The 22,631-nt window shown below is 46.5% G+C and overlaps 1 protein-coding gene across 3 annotated transcripts in view; it reads left to right on the top strand.

Annotated features, from left to right (window-relative positions):
* The window catches only part of csmd2 (CUB and Sushi multiple domains 2), a 152,354-nt gene that overhangs the window by 105,892 nt on the left and 23,831 nt on the right, over positions 1–22,631 (top strand). For all 3 annotated transcript variants that reach the window (XR_003890235.1, XM_029845027.1, XM_029845028.1), the window contains exons 31-49: positions 706–900; positions 1,516–1,632; positions 3,651–3,764; positions 6,431–6,526; positions 6,907–7,110; positions 7,215–7,339; positions 9,312–9,408; positions 10,238–10,342; positions 10,495–10,613; positions 11,631–11,700; positions 12,582–12,698; positions 12,842–13,051; positions 13,615–13,803; positions 15,410–15,587; positions 16,933–17,078; positions 17,247–17,327; positions 17,869–17,982; positions 21,428–21,616; positions 22,256–22,402. Coding sequence is in view for 2 of the 3 variants with exons in the window: in XM_029845027.1 (XP_029700887.1) it covers positions 706–900; positions 1,516–1,632; positions 3,651–3,764; positions 6,431–6,526; positions 6,907–7,110; positions 7,215–7,339; positions 9,312–9,408; positions 10,238–10,342; positions 10,495–10,613; positions 11,631–11,700; positions 12,582–12,698; positions 12,842–13,051; positions 13,615–13,803; positions 15,410–15,587; positions 16,933–17,078; positions 17,247–17,327; positions 17,869–17,982; positions 21,428–21,616; positions 22,256–22,402 (2,613 nt within the window). In the remaining variant the exon portion in view is untranslated. The remainder of the gene's footprint in view (positions 1–705; positions 901–1,515; positions 1,633–3,650; positions 3,765–6,430; positions 6,527–6,906; positions 7,111–7,214; positions 7,340–9,311; positions 9,409–10,237; positions 10,343–10,494; positions 10,614–11,630; positions 11,701–12,581; positions 12,699–12,841; positions 13,052–13,614; positions 13,804–15,409; positions 15,588–16,932; positions 17,079–17,246; positions 17,328–17,868; positions 17,983–21,427; positions 21,617–22,255; positions 22,403–22,631) is intronic.

Raw genomic sequence — 22,631 nt, 5'->3', positions numbered from 1 at the left:
TGAAAAGCTTTTCACTGACACTTGCATATTTGCAGTGTTTATCGGGACACGTTCTCCCTTAAATCATAATCTGGAAGATAACAAAGAAAGATGTGCACATTTTGTCAAAACCCAGATGGAAAAAAAGGGGGCTGTCTTCAAAATAACACCTAATTTGTTTTATGTTTATTTTAGCTGCGAGGTTGTGACGAGTGTCAAACTGACAGGCCTCTTGTCACACACACGTTTTCCACCTAAGAACAACGTGATGGTAGATTGAGTGAGACATCTTTCGCGTGGCCTCTCAAGCCGTGATTGATAGCCTGGGCGCACAGTGTGCCGAGGGCCCGCGCGTGCGCGTGCGTGCTTTGCAAGCGAAAGCTTGCGTATGTGCATTGTCTTCTCGAGTTGACTGCACAGTGATGCCTTGTGTGCAGTCAGCAGACCCTGGGCCAGAGCGGTGCCGCTTTCAATCAGCCGCCTGTCTCCTTCCACGGCCTTGCAAACTTCCAGCAGCTTCAGAAGAAACGGGAGCGCGGAGGCCTGGAGGGAAGAGTGACAGTTAGAGGGGTTTGTTTAACCTAAGGGGGGGATAACAGCCAAAGAATCCATGAACGCCCAAACCCAAAACCGCCTGCCGGAGTTCGGTGCAAAACATCCCTTTACTGCACGTGTCACGCTCCTTTCGCTGTCCCTGATTTTCCACTGCGCTGCCTCCTTCCACAGAGAACCCCAGGGAGTCCTGCTTTGAGCCCGGTGCGGTGCGCAATGGGACGCGGGTGGGCGTCGAGCTCAAGCTGGGTTCCACCATCACTTACCGCTGCGACAGCGGCTACACGCTGGAGGGAGACCCGACCCTGACTTGCATCATGGGAGGAGACGGCAAGCCCAGCTGGAACAAGCCCAAGCCCATCTGCATTGGTAAACAATGACATCTGGAGACGGCGCATAGCAACACGGAACGCACAAGTGTTTATAGCTTTATCATGTAAACATGCATATAGAGTATTGTCCCCCCCATGTGGAGCTGCTATAGGTGTAATTTAATCAGGGGGGTCTGAGGAGAGCTCCCATCTTCTTCATGTGAGCACGGCGCCAGAAAAAACTGCACATTCCCAGCTGTGCTCTGACATTGACACGACACGCCACACCTCTCCGCCTAAAAAGAGATAAAACATCACTGGCTTCGCCGAGCAGGGTCTGTTTTCATGTGCCAGATGAAAGACGCGCACACGACACAAGTTTCCGGCTGAGGTGGACTCGCCGCTGTTCTGAGCAGGGACTAGAGGAAGCAGGCTTCACGTCACCCTGGCTAAGACAGAGGGACGCTTGAAAACCACAGCAATTTCACCCTGGCAAACACCAGGGACATCTTCCGCAGAAAGTCCAATCAGACAAGAAAAGTAATCTCGGTGTAATGGAAGAGAGGATGGGGAAAGCAGGAGGTGGACGAGGAATGAAATCTCGCGCTACTGGCGTTGGGTCTTCTACGCCGCCTGTCCTGTCTCTTTACGTTTCATCCCTATGTGTCTCCAGCTCCGTGCGGCGGACAGTACAACGGATTGGAGGGGGTTGTCTTGTCTCCTGGTTACCCTGGCAACTATAGCAGGGCACAAACGTGCCTGTACTCTGTGGTGGTGCCGAAGGACTACGGTGAGAAATACCAGCCTCCATTTTTAAGCAATTTCACCAGAAAATAGCAAAGCAAATATACATGATTTTTTTCTTTGGATTGTGTGTGTGTGTGAGTGTGTGTGTGTGTGTGTGTGTGTGTGAGAGAGAGAGAGAGGGATCCTGCTGCTGCAAAACATAATCATGTGTCCTGAATAATTAAGTCGCACCAAAATCCCTTTTGTAGGCCGAAATTATGCTCAAGGCTCTCGCTATAGTGCACACATTCTCCTATTGCGGACCATAAAAAAAGAAGTGTTCACACCTGAATATTCATAGTGACAGATGCGCAAGTCGGTGGAAACACCCACACATGCGCTCTCAGATGTAAATTAAAGGTTGTTCATCCTAAAATGTGATTTTACTCATCTCCACATGCATGGGTGGGTGTAATGTGAGTCTTGGGTGGCAATCCTGTCAATGCAAGTATCCATAAGTGCTAACAAGCAACACAAAACCATGCAGCAGGAGTGGAAGTTAAGTTTACCGATGTTACGTATTTGCATGGAGATGCTAGTTTTGGGGGTGTCTCCACCCACAGGTGGTCCGGGAGCCTGAGTCTGTTAAAAATGCTGCGCAGGGGTTGAAGATATTTGTAAATTGGAGTGATTTTTCTCTTACTCCCTACAAATCAGAACATTTTTAGAATATTTATAACAAAACCAGCATTTTATGTTTGCTCCCGGAGCACCACAGGTGGTTTGTGGTGGTGACCTCCCCCCTGCTCACGCGGTGCTGAAAGCCCTTTAAATGCTGAAGTTTTCGATCTCTTTTTCATTCTCCTGCACACAGAAAGAAAAAAAGAAAATCGTGATCAGACTGTAGGTTTTGTTCATCCTGCTCATTAGCATGGACCCATGTTCATGTTGCTGTGGAGAACTTTTGGTTCTGTCCCGCGCATCGGGCGCCGCAATGTGTCTGTCACACACTCGCAAAAATAATTGGTGTCTGGAAGATCCAGAGTTGCTGAATTTCCACTACGTTCTGGCATTTCCAACTTAAAGGTCACAACTGGCTCTCAGCGCGTATCTGTGATGCTGCAGGAGGGGGAAATTATTCAGAAAGCAAAACAATGCAGGGGCGCAGCACCGCTCAGAATGGACCGAGCAGATCCGCCCTGTCGTCATTCGCCACTCTCATCCCTTTTACTCTGCTTCTTTGATGAGCTATCGGTGCGGAGCCTCTCAAAGGGAGGACCAGGGGCCCATCATCGTTAAATTAAACTCAACAATGGGTGTTTGGCTTTGGGCTACTTCGCCGCCCTCTTTTCAATGTGGAGGTCACGATGCCCATTTGAAGCTGCGGCGTCGCCTCAGATGCGATCCGGGCACCGGTTCTTTTCACCCCGTCGGCAGCGTATTTCAGTGGCGTCAAAGCCAAAGAGGAAATTGAAATAATTAAAATCTGCATTTGCATTTTCTCTGGAAAATGACAGCAGGACCCAAGGCAACGCTCCTTTTTTTCTTTTTTCTTTCCCATCCTGAGTAGAAATTGCCGTCGCCTCCATTCGTGCCGATTGTCATTAAGCCGATGGAAGACTCCTAATGATCAGGTTTTTCTCATAAATGCAAAGGACAGCATGGGTGTCACCGAAGGAGCTCATTTCTTTTATCTCAGAGGATAAAGGAAGTCAGTTGCATCTTATCAGTGTAAGTTAAACAACGCTTAAAAAAAGGTTTGAACAGGAGGTCCAGGATCATAATTTATCACCGTAACGGCTCCTATTGGTAAGTTAGACTGGAAGGTGATGTGGTTTTAGTGGACCAGTCCAGTCTACGAGCACTCCCTTAGCCGTTTCAGACTGGTTTCCAGTACGTATCAGAGCATTTAGACTTCACGTTTCAAAGTCAAAGAACTATTCGCCGTCTTGTCATGGGGCGCTGCTTTGTCAAGATTCTCATTCAGATTTAACTTTAACAGTATTAAAGGTTGGCAGGGCTTCTTTCTGACATTGGTGGTGCGTGACACCTGGAGTCATCATGTGTGTCTGCCTCCCGCAGTGGTCTTCAGCCAGTTCGCCTACTTCCAGACCGCTCTCAACGACATCGTGGAAGTTTACGATGGGGCGACTCAGCATTCCCGGGTTCTCAGCTCCCTCTCTGGTGCCCACACAGGTAGGCAGACACGAAAACCCATTTCTGTGTCATCAACAGCTGTTAATATTGTCGCCATTACCAAATGCGATTCGGGCCACTGGCAATTATACTTTGACATGAGAGAAGGGGGCAGGAATACAATAATCATTATTGTTGCCTTCGCCGGATCCTTTATATAAGAATCTGGTTAAATCCAGAGACAAATTGTTTACACAGGCAGAGTTGCTGTGCCTGTAGGTGGGCTCTAGTGAACTGTAAAACGATTCAGCATTGACAGCAACAATTTCCCTGATATATCAGCAGCCTCAAGAAACACAAGAACATAAAATATGAAAATGAAAAGCACCACCACGTGGTGGCCAAACAAGCCCCTCGACTTGCTTCTTCCTCTTCTGAGACCATAGAATTCCAAAACAAACAAAACTTTAAATGCTGCTGCCCCAAAACACATTTACTTCTGTTTTTTTCTGTCTCAGAAAGTAATGAATGGCGTTTAAAAGTGCCCACTAAACCTTTCCTGCAAATATGGCGCCAAAGAACCCAAACAGAGTGGAAATGTTGCCGATATAGCGGCACAAAAAAAGGGTGATAAATGGCACGGAAGTGACAGGAAAAAAAAGGCAGATCCAACCTTTAGAGAGGGGTCTAGAGAAAGGTGTGGGGGTGTAGAGCAGTTCTCCGTCTCTGCCTGCTCCGGCTCTCTGGCTTGACAAAAGCAAAATGATTACTTTGGTTTGTGTTCAGGGCGGCCTTAGAAAATCCAGTTTTACAGCTCGATAAACAGGGCGCAGAATAAACTGTGGAGTCCTGGTGGCAGGTTCGCGGCGCTCTCTAACCAGGCACAGCGGAGCGGAGCTCAATCACCATGAGAAGAGAAAGGGGGGCTTTATTCTTATAGACAGCATGAAAAACTAGCATGAAGTGTTTTATTTTGCCTATGTGTGATGAGTGTTAGTTTGCATATCGCTGTCTAAAGCCCTGCCACCGTTACCTCGGCAACAGGGAAAGAGAAGCACAAACAGCCTGAGCACAAAACCTTTTCATGCCCCCAAGCCTGAGACAGAGGGGCAGAAATCAGGGGCAGCAGCAACCCCGGCTAGAGACCAGAGATCCACGGTGGGGCCAGAGCCCAACAAGTCAGGGATTCACACCCTCCCCAGATGAGTGGCCTGGCAACCAGTAGAAAAGCGTGAGCCCCCCCACGAGAGCTGACAAGAGACGATCCTCCCAACCGGAGGAGAGTTTGACCCTGACGGAGGGCACGGATTAACCCGGGTGTGTAATCCCTGGTCTTCCCCGTAGCTCCAGTCAGCGCAGCTTTCGTCCCAGCCCATGACAGAGACTCCAGTCTTACACTCAATATGTCTGCTAACAATTTAGCATAATAAAGTATCCGGATCAACCGTACAAATAACACAGCACCAATAAATACACCAAACACACTGCGCATGTGGTTGAACAGATGTACTGAAAAAGCAAGGCGCTAACGCAGGAGTTAGCGCCCTCAATAGACTGTATTGGAGTTCTCAACAAAGGGTCGTGAATGGTGACAGGTGAGATTTGTCAAAATAGGACACTCTTCTTTTCTTCGCATAGACACAGTAGAGAAACTTTGCCCTCGTTGTTTATCACTGCAACGTGAACACAACTTTCATTTTGGTTTAAAGTAAACATTGCTTCATCTTCCGGCCAGATTGATCCCAACTATTGTCTCTTTCCCACGGCGGCGTAGACCGTAGAGGGTCGCTCTGAGGGCAAAACTGGTCAGAGCTGGAAAGATGCCAGAAGTGTGATAAGTTACACGCTGACACGCTTGATCCGGCTGATGAATACCTGCCCTGCGCAGCAAAATATGAAACACTGTCGCCATGGTAGCACGCGCCAAGGGGCCGCATCTAATAAACTCCACAGCGTGCCTTACGGAACTCGCACGACGCTGAGAAGGAGCTTTCTGAGGGACGGAGATATTTCTGCACACCATCGAGAGAGGAGCCTCCCTCACATGTAGAGTCCACGCACGGCCAGACATGCAGATGCCGCCTCTGGGCTTTGACACGTCTGCCTCCCACCGCAGTGTGACAGCAAGCAGACGCAGAGTAATGAGATCCACTGCAGAGAGCCAGTCAGCAGCACACTGGGAGCAAGACGGAGAGGCACAGATTCTCACACTGTGTCATGTTCCCAGTCAGTCAACAAGCATCGTTCCACCCCAGCAGGGGCCACCAGGGCTTTGATTCCTTCTGCGTTATAAAAGAAAATAGTCATCATTTTATGTTTGTGCGTGTTGATGAATGTAGCCGGTGTATGTCAACACGGCGGGGTTGGATCCCTGTGGTACGTTTATGCAAAGAATGTTGCAGAGCAGCCTTCGTAAAATGTCTTTTTTTTCAATGTAAAGAGTAAAAATATGGGGAAATCTTGGGATTCCAATCAACAAAGCCCGGCAAAAATCACCGATGGGTCATTTGTCCAAGCAATGTACCAGCAACAAAATGGCATCAGCATTGACATTCAGCATCAGTCATTGGAAGGAAATTGTTGTGCATTTCCACGAACGTTCCGTCCTCCAGCTCGGAGAAAGAGAGCCATTTTCAAAGAGGAAAAGCACGGTCCACTCGGAAAAATGTGACCTGCAAACGGTGCCAAAACGACTGCAAATAATTGTTGTCTTTTCTCCACCGCAGGTGAGTCGCTGCCCTTAGCGACTTCCAACCAGATCCTGATCCGATTCACCTCCAAAGGCCAGACCAGCTCAAAAGGGTTCCACCTGGCCTATCAGGGTGAGTGCACAGTTTGGGTCCCTGTTGCAGCTGTCTCACTGCATGCTCATGGAGACAGATGGGGGGGGGGGGGGGGGGGGGTCGCATCGATCCAAAGCGCAGAAATCATATTTGCTGTCAAGAACCACAGCTGAGACGAGTTTATTGGATAGATGTTTTCGTTTGTGTGATTATCAGCCTGAAAGAGGCAAAGAGAAAAACAAAGCGAAGAGCCATTCAGACCCTGAATGTTGGCTTGTAGCAAATTGCTTAATTGATCAAATGGTGCGCACAGAAAATATGTTTGGAACTATAGAAACGCTTTCCAACAAATCAGTATGATGTTTCCTCAAAAATCACAGATGGGTGAATAAAATCCCGCTTGTACTTTTTCCCTGAAGCGGTCCCACAGACCAGCGCCACCCAGTGCAGCTCGGTTCCTGAGCCCCGAAACGGCCGCCGCATGGGAAACAACTTCGCCGTCGGTGACGTGATCTGCTTTGAATGCAGCCCGGGCTACGTTCTGGAGGGATCGAGCGCCATTGAATGTCTGACAGTCCCCAACGCTTTGGCCCAATGGAACAGCTCCATACCCAGCTGCATCGGTAGGGCGCCACGTACAACACATTTACTTTTGTTAATTTACTGACACCGTGGGAGGGGTTTAGCCAGTGATCAGATATGGTGACATCTTTGCGTTGCTTTGCAGTCCCCTGCGGAGGGAATCTGACCCATCGAACCGGCACCATCCTGTCGCCAGGCTTCCCTGAGCCTTACCTCAACAGCCTCAACTGCGTGTGGAAGATCACCGTGCCCGAGGGATCGGGAATCCAGGTGTGCACATCAGCACGCTCGGCAAATTCAGAGAAGGATACCAGGGACAGATACGGCGGCGTTTGGCGGACTAATTATGCAGCAGGGCTGCTTTTAGCAGGACTTTTGCAGGCTTTTTTATTGTGTTCAAATCTATAAAATTAATAAATATGTTTGTCGTGTTGGTGAAATTCAGTAGCTAGTGGCTATTAACGATGCTAGCATCTACAGTAAAAATAGGACAGGAAAGTTCACTATTGCCAAACCAGAAAGTTATACTACATAAAATGCAGAATGCAGAGAATGTTCAGAGTGGCTTCAACTAATTTACTTTCTTTCTCTGGAATTAGTTTACTTTGCATATTCTCGTTGTTTGATTTCCTGCGTGATGGAGCTCCACCGGGGACTTGTGTTAGCTCCCCGCTGATTCGCTAGACGTAAAGTTTTAAGACGTGGTGCTTCAGCTTCTGCAGACTAATGACCTCGGTGCCATCCCTCAGCTATTAGCTCCACTTCCTCAGTCGACCGTCCTTGCGGGTCACATGCACATGAAGGAACACGGGCTCACTTAACATGCTGCTGTACATGTTAACGTCACAGCGCCTGAAACAAAATCGACCAAAAGGGAAAAGGCTGAGCGCAGGACACAGACCTCTAAAAGGCAGCTAGCGTGACACTGAAAGTGGACAGGATTCAGTCTGGTACTGATGAATGAGAGTTGGCTTTCTTAGGAGCCCCGTTACCCAATCACGTCCTCTTAAATGGGTCACTGCTTGTGTCCCCCCCGCCCCACGCGCAAAATGCGATGCTAAATTTGCCACATCTACTATTCCCACTTCAATCCATCTTTTTCACACTGTCACCTTCTTTCTCCCCAGCTGTCTGTCTGATTTTATTCCTTTCGCTCCCCTTATTCCAGCAGAGACAGATTAGATTGGTGTGTCACGATCCAGAAAGAACTTAAAGGCGTGAGGTGACTCGCTGGCACATTTGCCGCGAAAGATCAATCTGTAGTCTGCGTGGTCCCGGGGATGCTCCAGACTCCCTACCGCCCCTTTAATTGGCTTATATCCGATCTATACCCATCAGAGCTGGAGGAGTTGGCCGAGGTCTGAAGGAAGAAAAAAACTGGTGGGCAGAGTGAAAGAATAATGGGGAACTTGTGCAATGCTGGAAAAAAAATAAGGACATAGATGTATTTCAGTATCATTGATATTAATTAGCAAATAGCAGCACCCTAAGTCCTGGCACAGTTAGATGTTCTCTTAATTCCCAAATGCTTTAGCTAATGTGGCACCTCAGAAGGAATGTAAATGTCACTTGCAATGTTTAAAGGAGTATATTTGATGCTCTGTCTTTCTTGAAGCAGGTAGAAGACTGGAAATCTACTCAGACAGCATGTACTGTTTCGATTATTCTCGTCCGCTGCATTGTTAGCTTCCACTGCAATGTTCAGCATTTAAATTACCAGCAACATCGAGACTTGAAGAGAGTGGCTTTTAATGGATTATTCAGACAAGAAATTTCTGTGATTTCTGCGGTAGCATGTAGCGAAACTAATTGTGTTATCAAACGTGAAAAATCAGTCATCAGTCGATCATTAAGTGGGCTCATTAATTTTAGAAAGTTTCAATAATTATATGTTCTGAAATCACTGATGTGAGGCGTCATCTGCCTATGTTACCAAGCTAACAATACACTTTAATGAAGCTAATGTTTTACACAGATGCTCAAGCCTTTGCTTATGCTAACATCAGAACCAGGACTGTTATTTGTTATTGGGTTAACAATAAGTAATGCTAATTTTTTTTGATTCTATGGCTTGTTAGATACTCATATCTTAGAATTAGCTCCTAAATAACAAATAGAAGAACATTGCTTTGTGCCCTGCTTCATCAGTTTTTCATTGAAGATTTCAGTTTTCACGCATGTAATTACCCTTTTATTACAAGAACTTAATTTGTTATTCTAACTTCTTTTGTCTTCATCTCAGATCCAAGTGATCAGCTTTGTCACGGAGCAAAACTGGGACTCTCTGGAGGTTTTCGACGGAGGAGACAACACTGACACCATGCTCGGGAGCTTCTCAGGTATCACACAGATGGCCTTTGAGTGAAAGTTTGTTGACTTGAGTTTAATAAATTGCAATCTAGTCGCCATTTCACCCTCGGGCTCATTTAATCGGCAGATTCGAACTGACGTTCAGGGTGCAGTGGCCCAGTGGGGAATCATTGGGTTAGTTGCTATAGGTATCTTTGGAAATGTGGTGATTCAGTATGGATTGAGTTGTTTTAAATTAATAGTTTTGTTAAGAACAAGAAAAAGTTCTATTCTCAATCTTTTTAGGACGTGCTTACTTACTTGTACTTAGGTCACATTTAATCATATTTTGGACACATTTGGAATAACATGCATTTCAGATTGTTTGATTTTCTTTAAAGCCTAGATAGAGAGCTAAATTTGACTTGAAGCTGATTTTTATTCCATTTTATTCGTTTAGAGAGGTGTGACCTTCTGTTGGTTAAAACGCTTTGGACAGGGAGGGAAAAAAATAATATTATCAAATATTACCAAATCTTCCACTCCAGTCAGCCATTGTCTCGCTACGGAAATTGGCCTTGAACTGCTGTGTTTTCTACCGAGTCTGAATAAATGAATAAATAGGTACTGAATTTGTTTTATTGCAATAAAGAAAAGAAGACTTTTGACTTTCTTCTCCTCCGCAGCATGTCTTAAACAGTGAAGGAGAAAAACAAGACGATTGTTCTGTTCTGCTAACGCTGTTTCTGTCTTATTCTGTCTGGGAGCGTTGGTGACGGGAAGCTTTTATAGCCGCCTGACAGTAGCTTATATTGTCAGTTATTGTCGGCCTGCGCAGGAAAGCATTCCTAAACTCCCACTATTAATCTTCTCCCCGAGGCACCACCGTCCCAGCGCTCCTCAACAGCACCTCCAACCAGTTGTACCTCCACTTCTTCTCTGATATTAGCGTGTCTGCAGCTGGATTCAGGCTGGAATATAAAAGTAAGTCATTCAGCCATTTAGGGTAATGGCACCTCGCGCGTGCTGCCGTCTAATCGCCGAAGGGTTAGATGTGTTTGCAGCATTTCCTCTTAGAATTCCTGTCTTTATTTTTCCTGTTCTGGCTAATATGTTTTTGCTTTCGATGCTATCAGCGGTGTCTCTGACCAGCTGTCCCGAGCCTGTGGTTCCAATGAATGGCATCAAGGTCGGCGAGCGCCTCCAGATGAATAATGTGATATCTTTCCAGTGTGAGCCGGGATATACTCTGCAGGTAATGTTTGCTACCTTTAGATGCAATCCCGCCACGGTTTACCACAAAAGCACCCAAACTTTTTCGGCGATTTTCCACTCAATTTGCTCCAAAAAAAGTTTCCTTGGGCCTCAAACTTCACTCTTCACTTACTCCACCAAGTCAGTATGAGACTTCCCAGAAAACTTCATTATGCCGGTCGTCCTCGGTTGCCAGGGTGTTCAGGTGGTGACATTTGCTCCAGTCATTGAAAATACGAGCACTTGAAAGTTCAGTCCCTTCACGAGGAGAAAATGTCCCCGTTAGCCTTTACTTTAGTCCCAAAAACCACCGTAGCTCAGAGTAATCACACAACGTGCCGTGTTTCTGGGAGCGCTATGTTCTGCTGCTAACTTGCAATCATGTAAATGACCAGAATATTGGTTTTCTGGGTTAGGTTAAATTTCCAATTGAAACATCGTGAAAAATTATGTAAATGTTTTCATATTCTAAAAAGTAGCCTCAGCGCTTGAATATCATTGATCTGCCAGTTAAGGTTACTCTTGTTTTATGGAAATTCTCAGTCTTTGTAAGCTAAACCCTTCCAAGACGCTGTGATCTATTGCTCTAAATGGGATTTTTTTTACTCTTCCACCAAATATTTTTATCATTTCACATATTATTTCCTGTGTGTAGATAATTGGACCAATGCTATTATTTGGCATGGACTCTACTTGGATCTATTGTTTTTCTAATGTATTTCTTTTGTTTTTATGTTATGGAAAAAATGAGACGCGTTTTTATAGGATCAATGCATTAATTAAAATACTATCAAACTTAGTATTCTGTGCATGCTCCTCCCGTATATTTTCCTGTCAGTGGAGATGGATTTGGTCATTAAGTCAGCTCATGAAGCCAAGTGGAAAAATGCCTCAGGTTCAGATGATCTGAGCTGTGATGTGAGCGAAAATGGGCAGAATAAATATCGCATTCTTCTAACATTGTTGCCTCTTTTTTCTGTCCCTCCTTCACTGCATATGTGTGTGCACACTGTGGCAGGGGACCTCACACATAACCTGTATGCCTGGAACTGTCAGACGATGGAACTACCCACCTCCTCTGTGCATCGGTAAAAATAAACCTTCCTCTATCTCGCAGCGGTGGCAGATCCTGATATTAAACAGTAACTTCCGCATGAAAACTGAATTCCATCTGAGTAAATGAGGGTTTTACACACGGTGCAGCTTCCACACACAATTTAGCATAATGAAAGTCATTTTTTTATGCTACTCCTCTGGTCCCCCTTCATCAGGACCGTACTTGTCGCTGCTCTTTCTGTGTCCCAGACCATGATTGCCTAAATTATGGCGACGGTGATCACTTGCATCAGCAGCTTCCTGATTATCTTGAGCAAATTGTGCTGCGGCTAACATTTAACTCCCCCCCCCCACCCCTTATCCCCTCTGAAGAAATGCCACAACTGCCACAGTTCCCCGTTGTCGCAATTATTTTCCCCTCTTGACATCCGATACCTTCCAGCTTCTCCTTTTACTTCAGTCTTATCTTCATTTCATTTTACAACATTTATCCATCCGTAGCTGCAGATGAAAGGATGAAGCAGCAGCAGAGAAACGCATCACGTTCTATCACATTCCTCTTTGCAATGTTGATGAAATATTCTCAGTGTGCATTCTGGGTAAATTTGCACATCTGATTTAATTGAAAATGCTATTTAGTTAGAAATGATGGAACTGTTTTTTTCTTTAAGCTGAAGAGACTTTTAAAAGTGATGATCAAAGCTTATCAAAGTGCAATTAAAACCTCCTGGTTTGGCTCTAATCAGTCACCCAAATAGAATATAGATCATCTTACTATATCCGACCTCATCTTTAAAGGCTTAGGATTGAATTGTGGACTCGTCGCTGTTGTTCCATAACTTTTTACGCAATACAAATTGATTTTGAAGCATTTTTGACTGCTGCGATACCTCCGTTGTTTCGCCTCTCCCAGCTCAGTGCGGAGGAATCCGGGAGGAGATGGAGGGCATGATACTCAGTCCTGGATTCCCTGGCAACTACCCCAGCAACAGCGATTGCACCTGGAGAATCTACCTGCCAGTTGGTTACGGTGAGCATGGTGAAGAGGCCCCGGGCGCCTGACAGATTGTTCGCACTCAAGAACCTTTAATTATGCAACTGATGGGACTTGGAACGCAGCGCGGCAACATTTGTGCTCGTTAAATGAAGTTCAAGTCCTTCTCCTTTTTTCAGGGGCCCACCTACAATTCCTTAACTTCTCCACCGAGGCTAACCATGATTTCCTCGAGATCCGTAACGGGCCCTTGGAAACCAGTGCGATGATTGGCCGATTCAGCGGCCAAGATGTCCCGTCGTCCCTCCTCACCACATCGCATGAGACAACGATATATTTCCACAGTGATCATTCACAGAACAAACCGGGCTTCAGGTTCGAGTACCAGGGTAAGAAACCAGCCCGTCCGCACACAGGAACAGTTGCGAGTCAAAAACAAAAGACAGTTTGAGGCAGGAATAGTGCAGAAAATTGCTAGATCTGAAAATAGCACCCTGGGCATCGAAAGGAAGAAAAAACTATTTGCTTCCAAAATCGCTGGTGTCTCATTAGTGTTGCCATAGCAACATGTAAAGCCGTGCATTTTCATATGAGACGAGATCTGACTTTGACAGGAGTGAATAAACACTAATCTATTAATGTGCCTTCACAATGCACATCAGGCCCCTCGGTGCAGCCCTGCATACCCCCCCCCCCCCCCCCCCACCCCCCGCACCCAGAACACTAGTGTTTTGTGCATCACCAGACAACAAACCGATAACCAACGCGACGTATTTAAATAGTCACGTGAACATTAGCATATAAATCAAGCATTATATTTGAAAATATCTCCATTTGGCATCCTTTGCATGAGGCGCGAGAAGCTGTGATCCATAGAAATTGTTCTCTTTAGGCGTTTTATTTCTCTCCTGGTGCTTTATTCTGCCCCACTACATCATCACGTTTGTCACAGCTTATGAACTCCAGGAGTGCCCCGATCCCGAGCCGTTCCGCTACGGGGTGGTGGTGGGCGCCGGCTTCAACGTGGGCCAGTCCATTTCCTTCGAGTGTCTCCCGGGATATCAGCTGAGTGGACATTCCATCCTCACCTGTGAGCACGGCACCACCCGCAACTGGGATCACCCCTTCCCTCACTGTGAAGGTGAGCCGTGAGCGGAGCTTCCAGTTTAGAGCAGTTACATCATTAATGCAAATCAAGGTTGCGAAGTTAATGATCGTCCATTATGATTAACGCAATTAAACTGAATTATCATCCCTGACTAATGATGCAAAGCATTTGTGGACGAAAATCAATAGGCCGCTAAAGAGCTACGGAGACGAATAAAAGGCAGACGCATGGGGAGTAATTGAAAAGAACTGTAATGGGCGTTCTTCGTGTCGTCCTGTCCTTGACCCACATTCTCACGCTCTGGTTGGTGATTATTCAATGAGCTAGGTAAGATTCCAGAGGTGATGGCCACGACACGGGGACGCTAAATTGGAACGTAAATGCAAAAGAGGGAAGGACCATTGGAGTGCGAAGGCAGAGACGGAGCCGAGGGGATGCATTCAGCTGTTTTACTCAAGCTCTACCCATTTTTAACAGAGTCCTGGGCCTGGACAAGGACGTGGAGAGTCTGAGAATCCTGCCAACACATTTCAGAAATAGCCACTGTGCTGTTACGCAACAACATTTGGTGTATTCAGTCACTTGTAAATATCCAGCGAAAATGCAGATTAGCTGTGAAATCCTATTTGCTAAATTCGAAACAGTCCTTCGTAGATGTCTCCGGCAAGGCCTCTAAGATCACCGTCCAGTATTGTCCAAAGTCGTCTAAATTGCCTGAAGAATATGTCAAAGGGTCCCCCTTCTGCAAAAGTTGGACAACACAAGCACAACCACTTTCCCAGTCTTCCATTTGCAGTTTCTGACAAAGTAAAGCAGAAAAAAAATCCTCCTCATAGTAAATATGTTAGATTTCTACTTTGGGAGTGATCTATTTATACACTCGTGCACATCCAAGGGTGTGCCATTAAGCTGAATGCTGCGTCTGTTGCTCGTGGTGCCTGCGCGACTGTGATTACCACTCTTTTCCCATTCTCCTTGCTCTACCACAGCGAGTAAGTTGCCAGCGGGACTGTTAAGCTTCTAATCGTTAAGTGGGTTAAAACTTACTGAGTTCCTGAGGAACATCTGAAATATACTGCAAGTTGTGTGTTTTTGAGTTTCATTTATTTAACTTTGTACATTTGAGCCTGTCTGCGGGCTTCTTTGTATGTTTGTAAGTAGGGGCTCCTGTGTTGGTCCGATGGACCCCAGGGCATCACATCTGCACAAGGTTACCAGGCAGCTTTCATCGTTTGTTTAAACCAAACATAGTTCATAAAAGTACATATTCAGTCCTCATAATGTACTGTACATATACACATATTTGAGCAGCCCGGTCCACAGCAGCCCCTCATCTCTGTATTCTCTCTTCTCACCCCCAGTGGGATAGGGTTGAGGCCTTATCTTAGAAAAACACTCCATCCAAGCCCCCACTTGCTAACAGGCTTTACTGGCTAATCTTTAGCTCAGACAAGCGCCTGGGCACTAGACGAAGAGCACAGCAGAGAGGGGGAGAGACACCGAGAAGGGAAACACAAGACTAGTGGATGAAAAAATCCCCTTTTTGCACCAATTGCAGCTGAATTATGGGATCTGTCGTCTCCTATTCCTGGCCCGCTGATACACTCTAGTACCCAGTCTGCTTTTCACTCCACTTTAGCACCATGTGGAGGTAATATCACGCTGGACAATGGGACCATCTTCTCACCTCGTTACCCAGAGGAGTACCCAAACTCTGCTGACTGCTCCTGGCTGATCACCGTCGCACCCGGCTTTGGCATCAGCGTAAACTTCACCCTGCTTCAGGTGCACGGGCCGCATGACTTCATCACTGTCTGGTGAGCTCCAGCGATTTCTTCTGGCTGAACTCTACTAAAGCAGAAACATGATATTTGGTACCGTGTCCACCCTAATCACGAATATTTGATCGTGTCCAGTAAATAATTAATTTTGCTTCTCATTCTTTCTGGGATTTTTTTGTTGGAGCTATTTTGACGAGGCAGGTAATGATATCTGTATTTTGCTAATATGAATCCCTCTGATGCTACCAACACAAACCAAAGGGGGCAGTTGGCTCTATTAGGCAACACGGTAGTTGATACCAGGACATGGACGCTGTTAGTAGGGAGGGGGACATGGAACCCCTTGCGGTATGGAGAACTGGGTTTCTGTTCTGACCCCTCTGGGTGATACTCTGGTAGTTTAGGTTGACATGACTTTTGCTGATTTCACTCCTTTATTGAAATGGTTGATAAATCTAGCTTCTCAATGTCTGTCATGTTTCCCAAACAGAGAGAGAAAAAAATATATATGTAGGTACCTGCTGGCAAAAATAGATGTGTCAAGAATCAAGTGATGAAGCTCCACCATATGAAAGACCAAAGCTCAAGGATTTTGCTTCCGCCAAAGTTAGCAGGTCCCTTCTTGATGAGGCAAACTCCAAAGGTCCCAGTTGTCGGTGAGATGAGAGCTCAGAGCTCCAGCTGTGTTGGCAGCAAGTTGACACCAGGGTTCTAATTTTACAAGTTCATGTGATTGTAAGACAAAAAAAGAGCTCTCATCAAAGGTGCATTGCATGCTTTTTCAACCTTTCTCACCAAGAGCCAAGATGGAGGCTATCTTGCCTCCCTGTCTTCAGCGCCGACTGCTGTGTATCTATCCACTGAACCGCTGGGCCAAGAAAATGGGTCCCGCAATGGTGGCTTGGCCAGAGCGCTGTCAGGCTGCGGTCCCCAGTCAGCCGTTTTCTGAGCTGTTTGTAATCTCCCGTGCACAGTCTGACAGCCAAAGACAGATGGTTTTTAAGCAGAATGGTTGTGGCAGGAAATCTGGGAGTTGGCTTAATCAACCATGGCAACGCCTGGGGACTGCCAAGGCTGGGCCACGACATCCAGATTCGCTCCCCTTGGACGGCAGATCGAAACGGGAACCTGTCCTTCCACAGTTATCGGCAATTTTATTTCAACGCGAATCACTCAGAGCGGCCAAGAATAATTGCTTTCCCCGTTCGGAAGTGACGGGCTGTAGGAAGCTGCCTGACAGTAATCTGACATGCAGCTTTGTTTAGTTCTCTCAGTGACACGTCGCAGAGCCTTGCAGTTCATATTAATTTGAGACCGACAGTTCCCAGGGTCCCTGAAATCATCGTCATCACCTTGAACTTTGACCTTCCTTCTGCTTTAGGGACGGCCCACAGGAAACAGCCAGGAAACTGGGAATCTTCACAGACGGAGAGCCCAATGAGCCACCCAGCAGCACATCCAATCAGGTGCTGATACGTTTCCGTAGTAACACAGAGAAAGGCGGGCTGTTTCGAATCGACTATCAAGGTATGTACGGAGTGACTTCTGGGTCAAAACAACATTGAGTGAATGGACCTTTTCAATGTTTTCAGCGAGCCATTATTTGAAAAGCAGACTTTCACTCTCATCTGTCTCATTTGGCACAATTTTTTTTTTGCGGTCTCCTCTTTGACTCTTCCTCTGCCCTCAACACAGCCTACAGGCTCCAGTTCTGCCAGCCGCCCCCCATCATTCCCAATGCGGAGATCCTCATGGCGAGCAAGGAATTTAAAATTGGTATGTTGTTTCCCTGTCACTTACTGACTCATCCATGCACGTCAGGTTGCACCCAGTCTGCCGCGTGGGCGCTGCTGACCTTTCTGTGTCACACCCCGGCGCCCCCGTGACATCTGAAAATATTCATAGCTTTAAAGCCAGTCTGTATTAGCCAAACGTTAGCAACAGTATCAACTACATGTTAAGCACGTGCTGCAGGCAGACTCCCCGCCCACTCTGGCACAGCTGTAGGGGTTCTTTATGTGGCTTCTAATGAATGATTATGACAAAATAATCAGAAAAGCCAGAGGGAATTAAGGCAGGTGTTTTTATTCCCCTGCAGGAAAAAACAGAGCTTCTTTCTCCTTATCTGTTTATTTGCATAACTTGTTAACTTGTTAATAGTCAGACACAAAAGCTCCCGGATCCCCTGCGGGGCTTTATTCAAAGTTCTTCTTGCAAATTGTCTCGTAACTTGGCGAAGAGTCATTCATCTGGTGGGCGGAGACGCCCCTCGGTGGCGTTGTCATTGACCACTTCTGCTTCCCGTCCCTCTCCTCAGGTGATATCGTGCGTTACAGATGCCTACCGGGCTACCATGTGAGTGGAAACAGCATCCTCACATGCCGACTGGGAACGCACTTGGAATTTGAAGGGCCCCCGCCTTCGTGTGACGGTGCGTCAGAACACTTAATTTGCTACATGCACGCCATCAAAAATGTTCTTAATGTGTCACATTGTTTGTAAAAAGGCTCCAAACTTTCTACAAAGCTCAGAGTTCACCTTCCCCTGGGAGGTTATTTTCAGCAGGGTTACATGTACCCAGAACCGTCACCTCGCCCTCATCAGACTCTCACACACAATTTGAAGTTTAAAAGTGTTAGTGGCTCCTGTGGGTGCACCTTTTGCCCACAGTCTTGCATCAACTTGGTATCTCCTTCCTTCTCCCGATGCCTGGCTCCCAGGAGGGTGCTGTAGTGCTCTTTATATGCAGGCGTATCCTCCTCCCAGAGGAATCAATGAGCACAGTGTTCACAGCTCACAGCATCATCACAACGTTGTGCGCCGCGCATTTCCTCCGAGCCAAAGACCGGGTGCACGGAGGGGTCCTCCTGCACCAAAATAAAAGAATGAAAGCACAAATCTTCACTTCATTCTCAAATAGCTCGATTCTCCTTCATCCTAGTCTGGTTGAGATGTTACCGTCACTGTGTGGGTCCTGTACTGCAGGAGGGAAGGAGAGGCGGGATTTGATTAATGCAATTAATAAAGGGTGTAAAATGAGGAAAAAGGAAGACTTGGAAGTGATCCTAGCTCGAGTTATTAAAGGAAATTAGACGAGCGATTTTGTTTGAACAAAATCGAATGGTCTCAAGTTCCCGCGAGCCGAGACAGTTGGATACAGCTAAAAAGTGCGTTGACAGTTGTTAAATCCACTTCATTATCTTACATTTTACTTCCTAAACCTTTCAGAATCCATGCCTGCGGCTGGGAAGTGAAGGACATCCTCGGTAGTGAGTGAAAGCGCGACAGTATTTAGAGAGTGTGGAGGAGGGGGAGGGGGTGGGGGACGAAGTTGGAGGGCAGTTAAGAGACAAAGTGCGGAGCTCATTGAGATGCAGGGAACATGCCGGCTGCAGCTGCACCTATCACATCACCGCTTCCAGCTCTGACGGGCGCAACCCTCCCAGCACATCGAACACACACGCACACACACACACACACGCACACACAGACAATATATATAAAGTCCGTGGCGTGCTCACGTACCCGGTGGAAACACACGAGGTCCTGCGGTGCACTAGCTTGCAGCAGCTGCCATTGTGTGAGCGCTCCGGAGCGCCGCGCTCGGAGCCCACTGTCAGTTCCGCAGTGTCTCCATTCCCTCGGCACCGATATCTCCTTTCATACTCTTTGCGTTCTCCCGGGCTTCAGTGCCTGCCCCCTACCTCCTCCAACTCACTTGTGTCAAGATTCGGCCCTTATGTAACCCCCTCCCTCACACACACACACACACATGCAATTTTCTGAGTTTATTTCGATCTGTGTTTGACTGCGTCTTCCTGTCCCACTCGACTTGCAGGCAGATAAATAAGAACCAACGACACAAAGGCGGGTTTATTTTAATTTTCATCTTTGTGTTTAATCCAGTAGATGGCCCTGTCAGTGTGGACCGTGATGAACGTGTCACCAGAGCGATGTAGCGCCACTTCTGGAGTTGACGTTGAACTGAAATATTTCCCACCCTGATTCTCTCTGGAGATTTGATTTCCAAGTGTTTTTTGATTACTAGCTTTCTCTGTTCTAACTTTTCATCATATCCCCGTCCTCCATGACTCCCCACCCCCCCCAATCTTCGGGACAGATTACAGCTGCCCTATTTTCGTGACATCTTTATTGTCAGCTCTTCTCTAAGTTGTCGGGTCCAGATCAGCGTTAATCCTCGTGTCCTTAAGCATCCCTCTCCATCGTTTTCCTCTTCCGCTAATTCAATGCTAACGCCTTTAAAGGCGGCTCGGCAGCGCTCCAAACGAGACACATGCGGGACTCATGGGCAAGCGCCTCTCTGCGTGAACGCAGGAATGCACAAATGTACGCCGATGGATGCAGATGCATGTCCATCTGTGCGCGCCTTTCCGTCTCCTGGCGCGTTGTTTTAATAGGACGCTGCTGCGCACGGTTTATGGTCGATGCTCGGGCAGAAGCCGCCGCGCCGGCTCACGGTTTATTTCGTTCCTACTCTCATTAAACTGAAATTTCATTTGAGTCCTATCAGCACTCATCTCAGCGTGTCCGTCGAAGCTGCTGTTTGTTTGTTTTTGTTTTTTTTTTCTTCCAGCTGCCAGATTTGGCCCCTAATACCCTTTTGTTTGCAGCCGAACAGAGTGGTGCTTCATTTCAAAGTAGATTACTTTAATAAGTAGCGGCCTATAGATAAGACCCTATTCCATTCTGCTCTCATCAACTCCAGATTAGCCTTGAGAAAATAATGGCTCTTTTTGAAAGGCCGGGTCCTGTATTCATAGAGCTGAGTCTTTAATGAACCTGGGTTGGACAGGATTATCATTTATTTTCCATATGTTGTGTTTCAAGGCTTAACTCAAACTGTTCCCGTTTACCAAGCTCAAATGAATCAATAACTCCTCCATTGTCCTGTATCGATTCTGGTAACCCTGGTAGCCGAAGCTCTAGTTTACACTAGCTGCTTTAGCGGTGGGAGACAGCTGCGCCACAGCAACCAGAGCTAATCCCCCGCCGTTCTTCTCACCGTTGGTACATGTTCCCCAACAGCAGTAGAGCGTGCCAGACGGGAGCTTCCTGTACAAACCGCAGTGTCAAAATACAGCACTTCTTCTACAACCAATTCACCAATGATGCTGAAGCTAATGCGGCTTCGTCTCTCCCCTCGTTTATACGCAGACAGGAGGTGAAACGCGTCCGGGGACAACTGCTGACCCAAAGGCTGAACGTGTGCGCGTGCTGATGGGGGATTTACAGTGTTTGGACGTGGTTCAAAGTGTTCATAATTTCGGCGCTGCAGCCCCGGACCGGCAAGTGTTGCCTCAGCCGGAGGCACAATATGCTCAGCTTATTCGGGCAGCAGCGCACAGCTGGAACATTCCCTCCTCCAGATACATTTTCTGCCACTTTTGGTTGACAAATCTGAAAGAAATAGCTTTTTAAGCCCATGACGTTGTGGATGTTTACCTTTCATGATGAAAGGTCAATTTGCAACTTTTGATGATATAAACGCATATTTTGCTGAAGGTGCTTGTGTCGGCGTCGAGCAGAGGAAGGAAGATGCTCACATTAAATCGGTTATTTTAAAAGCTGGTTTCCCTGGATTGGATTGGATAGCTTTGTTACCTGCAACAGCACCAGGACCAGAATGACAATCAGTTTATCTTGGGCTTTTAGTCACATTGAGTTGCCCTCCAACAAGCGTATGGATCTCCAGCCAATCCAATTTGAGCTTTGAGGCTGGGCAAATTTATTAAAAAGGCAGAACCGTTAAATGTCGCACGCGGTTACGAAAGAAACAGCTTCCAAGCAGGCCATTTGTTTAGAAATAAAAGATTTCGTTCTCATTTTTAAATTCTTTCTCTTGTTCTGCTCACCAGTGACTTGTCCCATGAATGAGCTGCTGACAGCCTCCACTGGTGTCATCATGAGCCAGTCACCAGGCAACGGTTTCCCCCATTTTGAGTCCTGCTCATGGGTGGTCAAAGTGGAACCCGGCTACAACATCACCTTCACGATTGAACACTTCCAGACCAGCCGTCAGTTTGACGAGCTGGAAATCTTCGACGGTGAGTCGCTGTGCACATATGCTATGCTTAGCTAGGAGCTAGCTATGCTAGTGAAATAGCCATGGCGTTGTTGTATCTAAAATTGAATTAATGATTTATGCTCAATTTGTATTTAAAAAGCATCCTGGTGCTCCTTGCACCAAAGTCTGTGCCAAACACACACACACACACACACACACACAAACACATGACTGGGTTTCACAAACCACAATTACTGCAAATCACACAAAGGCTTCATTTTAACAGTGAAAGAACCCCTCCATCTGTCATCTACAATTTTATGTGATTAGAGATGCACTTGGCAACAGAAGCATGCAGCTTTGGGAAAAATTGCGTCCATACAACCTATTGTTCCGATTTTTTATTTTTTTAATTTAAGTAAAGAGGAACAGACATTTGCTAACCCTGGCGCTACCACGCTAATTATGACAAGCTTTTTATGGGTTTGCTGGATTTTGTTGTCTCAAAGGCCATTCGTTCTCAAAGGAGGGTTCACAACATGTTTGTTCTGTTAGAAAATCAGAATTTTGCTTAAATTCAAGGATAAAGGGCCATTTTTATTTGGAGACCCAGTGGTCGCGGTAATGAGTTAGTCAACGGTTTTCATATTCATATTTTTTTATCTCTTTCTAAACTCAGGCCCGTCCAGACAAAGCCCTCTGCTCATCACCCTCAGCGGGAACTATTCCAGCCCGCTAAGCATCACCAGCTCCAGTAACAAAGTCTACCTGCACTGGTCATTCGATCACACCATGAGCCACAAAGGCTTCCGCATCCGTTATTCCGGTAAGAAAAGACCCAGCATGCACCTCTCTTTGCTCACAGGCTTGTAAATATCATTTTAGTGGTTTATTTAAAATGGATTTCCTGGCAGGAATTGATGTTTGGCTTTGTTACCCCTGGACATTTTTGTGCAGTCAATCTCAACAAGGGTGCCTTTCGGCTTATTGTGTCAACAAGGCCAAGATTTGAGCTCAGGCTGCAGCTAACATAGCAGGAAAAATGACCCATCTCC

Source organism: Takifugu rubripes, chromosome 12 (genome assembly GCF_901000725.2).
Source record: "Takifugu rubripes chromosome 12, fTakRub1.2, whole genome shotgun sequence".
In the NCBI taxonomy this organism is placed as follows: Eukaryota; Metazoa; Chordata; class Actinopteri; order Tetraodontiformes; family Tetraodontidae; genus Takifugu; species Takifugu rubripes.
The sequence above is the reverse complement of the archived record's forward strand: the minus strand, read 5'-3'. Positions and strand labels throughout refer to the sequence as shown.